This window comes from Pygoscelis adeliae, unplaced genomic scaffold (assembly GCF_000699105.1).
Source record: "Pygoscelis adeliae isolate BGI_AS28 unplaced genomic scaffold, ASM69910v1 Scaffold358, whole genome shotgun sequence".
NCBI classification, from domain to species: Eukaryota; Metazoa; Chordata; class Aves; order Sphenisciformes; family Spheniscidae; genus Pygoscelis; species Pygoscelis adeliae.
In genome coordinates, this window is record NW_008825429.1 from 1,753,849 (window position 1) to 1,762,434 (window position 8,586).

General features: G+C 34.5%; 1 protein-coding gene across 1 annotated transcript in view; it reads left to right on the forward strand.

Annotated features, from left to right (window-relative positions):
- Window positions 1-8,586, forward strand: part of CABIN1 (calcineurin binding protein 1) — a 115,393-nt gene that overhangs the window by 21,127 nt on the left and 85,680 nt on the right. The window contains 4 exon segments of the mRNA XM_009330766.1: window positions 1,837-1,998; window positions 3,577-3,783; window positions 4,173-4,318; window positions 6,237-6,518. Coding sequence (XP_009329041.1) covers window positions 1,837-1,998; window positions 3,577-3,783; window positions 4,173-4,318; window positions 6,237-6,518 — 797 coding nt within the window.

Below are 8,586 nucleotides of genomic sequence, written 5' to 3' on the forward strand. Positions count from 1 at the left end.
AGTATCCTGTGATGCTTACATATTCCTCTCAACTTATTTATCTACACTTCTTGTAAATTTCAAACATTGTTCACAAATTCTTACAGGAAAAGTAGTGGAAATAAGGTGTCTGCTGTGACTCAAAGATGATTGCTGTGACTCAAAATTTCATTGAAATGCCTCCTAAGAATTGCCTTTACTCTTATTTTTCAGGGTTTTGGCTCTTAATAAATGGAACCTTGTTCTTAGCACAGATCTTTTAAGCAGAAGAGAATTAATGTCTTATAGTTAATCTCAGCACTTAGAAACGAGCTTCTTGCATGTAGAATGACAGAATTTTGCTTTGTGATGATGTGCAGTGTTTACAGTGTCAGGAAGGCACTCATCACAGTTGGTGAGCAGCTTCTTGCAGCATGCATTGTATGCATAAATAATTGAGTTTACAATCCTAGATGTTGAAAAATGATAAATGGTCATAACCAGGCAGCTGACGTACTGTAAAAGTAATATGATGACCTTTTATCTGAATTGCAAATAGGTGAATGTTTTGCATTTTTCCTAAGTAAACCAGTGTGTTGAGGAATGGGTGTGGCTGGCTTGGAGGAGTCAGATCTTGCTAAAATGAATAAATGAAAGTTGATGTTTTCTGTCAGAGGAAAAATGTTAAAGGAAATTACTTACCAGTTAATAGAACTCTCCTGGTAGTATACAGCTTCCTAAAACTTTAGAGGCAAATGACAGTGGAGAACTTGGTATTTTTCTGTATCCTTCAGTCTCCCAAATGATGATTACAGTAGAAGCATTTCTCTTCTACTACCTCAAGTGAGTTTTCTTTAGACATAACAGGTGTGCTGTGATACTGGGGACACACACACGACATTGCTGTTGGATGTGTAAGATATTATGAATGTAATTTCTACTTAGACATTTCATTTTTTAATTTGAATTTCATAGTGGAACATGTTGGAATCGATTCTTAAACCTCAGTGATTAAGCGTGGGTTTTGTTTTTGAAATAAATCCCACTACACAGATTATTCTTGGTGAACATGTTTCTGCTGACTTTGAAATGTCTTCCTGGAATGTGTTCTTTTTTGGTTTGCTTTTTAAGGAAGCTCAGTGAAAATTTTCAAAGAATTACCTTTTGTCTTTTGGCATTCAGTTGCAATTTTCTTTAATGAATGTTTTGGAATAATAGCGTCTTCCAAAATAGCTACTGATGGGTACTTTTTCTTGTAATGTTGAAGTTAAAGACAGCAACTTGCTACAGTGTTTAGTCATTTGGGATCAGTCCAGCCACTTTCCTTGATGTGTAGCCATCTGTATAATACTGTTCATACTGTGCAATTCTGGATCCCTTTTATCCAGATTTTCGTTAGCCAGATTTTTGTTAGCTGTCCCTTCTTTTTCGCAAAGTCCTCTCTATCCCCCTTTTTCCATGCAGAGGAAATTGATGTGTTTGTATTAGGGCAGAAATCCTTCTGTGCCTTTTCCTTGTTCACAGGGTTGACAAACTGTACTGTTTATATTCACAGAAGCAACTTGGTGTGTAGTGGAAAACTTTGAATGATCTTGAGTCTGAAACATTAAGCTGATATCTAATCTCATTGATTAAAGACAAGAGTTCATGAATTAACATAGGAAAAAAAATAAAAGCACTTTATTGCGGTTACAGTGCCATTGAAATTACTTGTGTGAGACTAGTTTACAGAAATATGGGTAATGTTTGGTTGTAATTGGGGAAAAATACATGTAGTTCCTTGATGTCATTTTCATCATCTGCCTTCAGACAACGAGGTAACTTAATGCAATCTTCAGCTTGCAGATGACTCTTTCATTGATATTTGTGGTGTTGTAGGTTCAGGTACTACAAAAAGAACTTGCAGCATCCACTTCTGAAGATACTCATCCATACAAAGAAGAGCTTGAAACAGCCTTGGAACAGTGTTTTTATTGTTTATATGGTTTCCCTAGCAAAAAAAGCAAAGCAAGGTACCTAGAAGAACATTCAGTACAGCAGGTAAGATACGTATTATTTAATATCAGTGGAATATCCTGAAGTCATGAAAGATACTCCCTTGTTTGGTTTTAATGCACCTTCATATATTTTGGAGAAAGATTTTATTTCCTTGTAAAATTTATGTATTTTACATGTTGTAGAAAATAAACTCATTTAAAAAAACATGGAAGCCTTTATGAATATAGAAGGTCAGCTATTTGAAATGAAATGCTAGTATAATCTTATTCACAGTAGTCTGCCATTTTAAAACTATTGACAAATTGATTTTATTGAGCCATGACTTTTCTGTTTTCAACAGAGAAGAAGTTCAAGTTTGAGGAAAATTAGAGAGGAAAAAAGGCAGCTTGAGAGAAGAAAACTTTAGCAGCCAACCTTGCAGTTTATGAATTTGAAAAATGTCACTGTTAAAAATTATGCAAGTAAATTACATTATAGCTTATTTTGAAATGTATGATGGTAAATATCTGGTAGCCGTTTGTGAGAAATGTGTGAAATTCAGTTGAGTTTGGGAGAACAACTACTACAGAGTGCCTTGGGAAGAGGGTTGCAGTATTAAGGAAGGGACAGAAAAAGCAGGTCAGCAATCCTCTGCCTTGAAATATCACTGATTTTGTTCGAAAACCTCAGATGTTTTTTGCATTTACCAAATGCAAGTGATCATAGAATTGTAAATGAAAAACAGTTTCATACAAGCAAAACAATTGTCTGGCTCCTTTGAACAGACCTTTTTTAAATACACAAATACTGTTATGTTATTACTCATTGAATATTTGTGAATTCTGTGTCTTAAACTTACCTGTTAGAAAATTAAGATAATGAGAAAATGGGAATAACTAAGAAAAAGGGAAGTATAAGGAGATTACCCTCTGCCCCCCCTCCCCCCCCAGTCTGTTCCATTTGGGCAATTCTGGATGAAAAAGTTCTTATCAAAATCATTGAGAAATTGATTTTTAGTAATGCAACTTCCCCGTTTTCAGTACAGAAGCAAAATTGACTGTAAGGAATAAGATGAACAATAAAAGGAGAAAAACTTATTCTAGCAGAAGAGAACTGTAAATTTTTTTTAACTGTTTTCAAGAAAGAAAAGTGAAGAGCAAATGAGGAATAAATACTGAAAGTACCTTTCTGCAGAGAGTTTGAAGATTTTTTGAGTCTCAGAATTTTGTCTGATTCCCATTTAATTTATTCTTGTGTTTGAAATTGAAGGTGTAGAGCTTTTCTCCTCCGTATCTTACCCACGATCTCAGGATGCTTGCAACTGATTCTTGCTTATAAACAACTTTTCTGAGCAACTCTTCTAAGCAAGTAGAATGACTTTATTTTTCAGTGACATACACTAAGTTGCAGCCCAATACCTTAGTCTTTTAAATCAGTGAGCAGTATGCTATATTTGTGAACAGCGTAAATTAATGGCACCTTTAGTTGTTCTGTTCTTGGGAGGTTTAATTTGTTTCCTGCTAGAGTAAATATGTATGTTCTTATGAACTAGAAAAGCCATAGAAACTCATCATTAGTAGACTTTTGAATTTTGGAATTTGACATAATTTTTTTTCCTCTCTCATCTACCTCCCGCTTCAGGTTGATTTAACATGGGAAGATGCTTTGTTCATGTTTGAATATTTTAAGCCTAAAACTCTTCCGGAATTTGATAGTTACAAAACCAGTACCGTGTCTGCCGATTTGGCCAACCTTTTGAAGAAGACTGCTACAATTGTTCCTCGAACAGACAAGCCTATGCTGAGCCTAGATACTGTATCTGCCTATATTGAAGGAACGTGCAGCAAGGTATAATTAATTGCTTTAAAAAAAAAATGAAAGGAGTAAAAATTATTGTTGTTTTTATGTTGACTTTGAGATAGTTAGGGGAATGATTTATTCCATGATGTTGGATTTCCTCAGGTAGTTGCATTTAAATGAAGTAAGAATGACACCACCAAAGCTTTTAATCTTGGAATGGCAAGATGTAATATTGGTTAATATGGAGTCAGTACAAGATGTTCATTAGTGTTTGTAAATGCTCTGTATCTGTGGAATGCTTTCACTGTTTTCATGTTCAATACCTTCATATTTTGTGATGAAAAGACTACTTTCACTACAAGGAAGAAGCAAGTGTGCAGCTCATTTAATATGAACATTTTATTTAATATGAATCTTTACTTTTTTTTAATTTTCAGGCGCCATCTCTCCCGGATGGTGCAGACTATTCTCCACCAGTGGTGACTGAGTTGTATTACCTTCTGGCAGACTATCATTTCAAGAATAAAGAACAGTCTAAGGCCATTAAATTTTACATGCACGACATTTGTATTTGTCCAAACAGGTCAGTATTATTGAATCCTGCTGCACATCATTCATTCTTCTCACTTCTTCCAGTACTGAAAAGGAGACAACAAAAGATATTTATTTTGGTTTCAGGAGTTAAAAAAAAACCAACAAAAAAACCAAACTAAAAAACCTGCCTGCAATCCATTATCGTAGGTAAATTGTATAACTAAGGGTGTCTCTAAAACAATCCAACAAACAAAACAAAAACCAAAACCTAGTGTTAAATATTTGATTGTTCTGAAATTAAAACAAAAAATGAAAGGGGGTGGGGCTAAACTAAAATCAAGAATAAGTGGGAAGGGCAAGGACCAAATCAATATTTCTCTTTTGCGCCTTTTGTTCTTTGTTTTGGTATGTTCACACATGACAAGGAATGAAAAAATGTCACTGTTTCATAGCATAAGCTATAGCACAAATAGCATTCTGTAGTGGATTAACTGTTTAGGCTGACCTCTTTCTAAAATTACTGACCTTGCTGCTAGAAAGCTACTCAGAGAATACAAGCTCAAGTAAAGTATTTAAGTGATATTTAAACTAAACCACTTTGTTTCTTGATAATTTACAACTTATTGAAATACCACCAAGATTTAAGTGCTCTCATCTTAAAAATAAAGCATGTTTTGAATAAGTCTTCTAAAATGAAATTAAATAATCTTTAAATTTACTGATTAATTATAGGGTCTGCATATTAGAGGATAGGTATAATTTTAATTCTCCTTGAAGTTGATAAATCAGAGTCAGTAACAAATACCCTAGTTTGATAGACTTGAGACAAGAAAACTATTTCTAAATCTAGTCACATAACAGAGACAAAAGGGAAGGTGAAGGCACAGATCAATTCTACATGTGAAATCTACAGAGGAAATAGCTGTAGTTTAATGCTATTGAATCGTCTAGTCTGGGAACTGTGATTAGCAGATGGCTAAAACTTTTGTTTGAAGCCTGATAAATTACCAAAAAACCACCCCATTTTTCTGTAGTTTTGATACTTTAAAGCCTAAATTAATAAATAAATGACAGTGGAATGCATTTTTTACCTTAATGTGTGACATTTTGTTGCTCAGAAGATGCTTTATGTGATAGCATAGTATTTTTACCCCAGTCATATGAGGTGTTACTTTTTCAGATGTCTGTATTACAGTTTCCCTTCCGTTCCCCTCAGGAATCTGACTATTGAGGTCACTTGACCCAGAAATGGGTTTTCAATTGCAGTCAGCAAGAAATTACAAGCAAAAATGTGAGAACATTATGATTATTCCTTTGGTGTTAGAATCATGATAAAAATGAAAAATTCCGGAGCCGTTGACCCTAGATGTTTATGTGAGATTATGGAATATGGAAACTACTCTTCAGACTGTATTGTCAATGATCTAATAAACACAGGACTAGATGCTTAACAGTCCCCTCCATAAGCAATCTATTCATCAGAATTTTCCAACATGAACGCATTTTGGTTTTAGTGACTTTTATGTTGGAAAATGATTAATGATAAAGACCATTCACAGTTCAGTCCAACAATACAAAATGTCATAATGGCTGTCTGCTGGCCTACAGAAATAAAGGGTGACAATGTTTGGACAGGACAGCATGGTTGCTGAGAAAAGAAATCAATGGGAGTGCTGCCACTAGAAGTATAGATATCCTATTTTTGCATGGCAAATAGACCTTGTTGTTTCTTCTGTTTTTCATATGTGACAATTACTGGGGACAGTGCTTTATTAGGAAACCATTTTTAATAAGATCAGCCTCTGTTCCACTATGAGGGGAGGAGGAGATGCAGAAATCTGTTTTCAGAGAGCATATGATGAAAGGATGGGAAAGTTGCAGATGTAACAAAATGGATCTTGTCTATGCCGTTCAGTGTAATGTTTAGGGGGGGAAATTGTTCATGTGTTATGTCCTTGCTTGCATAGGTTTGATTCATGGGCTGGCATGGCTCTGGCTCGAGCAAGTCGTATTCAGGACAAGTTGAACTCTAATGAATTGAAAAGTGATGGCCCAATCTGGAAACACTCTACTCCTGTCTTGAATTGCTTCAAGCGAGCCCTAGAGATTGACAGCTCTAATCTCTCCTTATGGATAGAATACGGCACCATTTCCTATGCCCTACATTCTTTTGCATCCCGACAACTTAAGCAGTGGAAATCAGAACTCCCCCCTGAAGTTGTGCAGCAGGTGGGATCTAGCTGAGAGCAGTATGAAATTTTAAATATTTTAAATGATCTTTTCTAATGCAATAACTTTTTAAATTAAATATTTACGTGCTGTATACCACATATTAGGCTGTATGGTTACTTAGTAATATTGAAAATTCTAATATTCATGCATATAAGCTGCTGGTGTCAAGCAGTATTTAAAGGGGTTTTTTCTTTCTTTTTCCTGTGTAAAATTAGTTTGAGCCTGATCTTTGAATTATCTTTCAAAGGTGACACAAAATTATTGTAACCTTCTGGAAAGGGGAATTATATTACCTTACCTTTCTGTAAATGTCATACAATGTTTCCCGGAAAAGGTGAAATGTATACATATTTAGATAGTGAAAAGATCAGGAATTACTCTGATATCTGTGTCTGTATGCCATCTCTTGTATCTAAAGATATCCTCCTGCTTTTCTATGTTTTTCATCTATTTACTTAAACAAAAGACCAAAATGAGGTGATTGATAGGATTTTCATAGAAAAAGTTGTTAGAAATTCATTGGCTCTTCATGCATGATGATGATGAAAAAGTGAGTTATTATGAAGTTTATTGCTAAGCCAAAATGAGCAATTCTAAATACTCTCTGAAAGTGATAAGGGGGGAAATGTTTTGTATGTCTTTTTGGACAAGTAAACTTTACTTCTGATTTAACTATTCTGACTTACAAATATTATGTAGTCCACAACTAGAAGCAGAATGAAAAAAAGAAGTGCTGCTCCTAAGCGTCTGCTGTAATTTGTAAAAACTTTTAGTGTTTGAACTATAGAGAATGGTATTGGGAACATCCTTTGTTTCCAGGAGAATGTATTTACAGCAAGGTGATGGGTCTTGCATCTGAGCTGCCTATATAACTGTATTAACATTGCACTTCCCATAGACACTTACACAGCATTTGACCCTCTAAGAAGAAAGACGATGTAAGCATGCATATTAAAGGAGAACAAAGGGTTTATTAAATTTGTATGTTTGAAATGACAGCTAACAATAGAGTTTTCTTTCTGAGGGTTATTACATCCAAAAGCTCCAGAACTAACTACTCATAAAATGAAATTATTTCATTTTATGCCTTTGATCTTTCAAAAGTTTGGTCTTACTGTCTTGCGGCCTCTTGGCTATGAGGGACTTGCTGAAGAATTCCAGGAATAATACTGGAGTTATTTCGTATTGCCAGATAAAAGGTACAATAGAGAGCAGCCATCTTAAGTTGTGGATTAAATCAGAATGTTTATTTAGGACTACTTGAATCTTCCTTTTTTCAAGTGAATATATTAAAATGGCATAATTTACTAAGAAAAGCTCTATTATAATAGAAGATAAATTGGAACAATATAATCTCCTTCCAGGGATATCTCTCTTCAGGAATGTGTTTCTCATACATAAAAACCTTATTATTCTCTTCTCCTTAGAAAATATTTAGGAAAGGAAAGGCTATGTTACAGTTCTTGAAGTGCAACAAGTGCTTAGGATACTATTATAGCCCAACAATTTAAATTTATAAACTTCTTTTTCAAAGACAGAAAATTTATGCTGCTGGTTTTAATGTCTTGGGGCGGGGGGAAGTATTCTTGCCATATTCAGCTCAAAATTAGATGCATTGCAAGCAAGATAAAATGAATTTCTTCACAAATGATAGTGGTCCGTAGTGGCTCTAGCAGACTTTAGTTGCAGAACAAAACAAATAAATTTTTTTTTCTTTGCAGAGTTAAGATAATTACAGCTCTGAAAAAGTGGTAAAATTACTTTTTGTAGACATGTATATTGGTTTGTTATTTTTCAGATTTATATTTATATGTGTATTCTTACACTTCTGTCTTACTGTTTTGTTCTGGTTATTTGTGTCAGCAGTTACTGGAATGAACAAAAACCTACCCATCAACACATTTTGTGGGCCGTCAGGATGTATTTGATCATTTGGATATGTTCTGTGTCTTTTAGGTTGAAAAAGATTTAAATTATGTACCTTGTTCATGCACTTTTATATGCACGAGTGTATTTTTAGAATTTTTCATCCCGGCCACAGTGAATTCATGTATTCTCAACACTTCATTCGATCACAGATGGAAG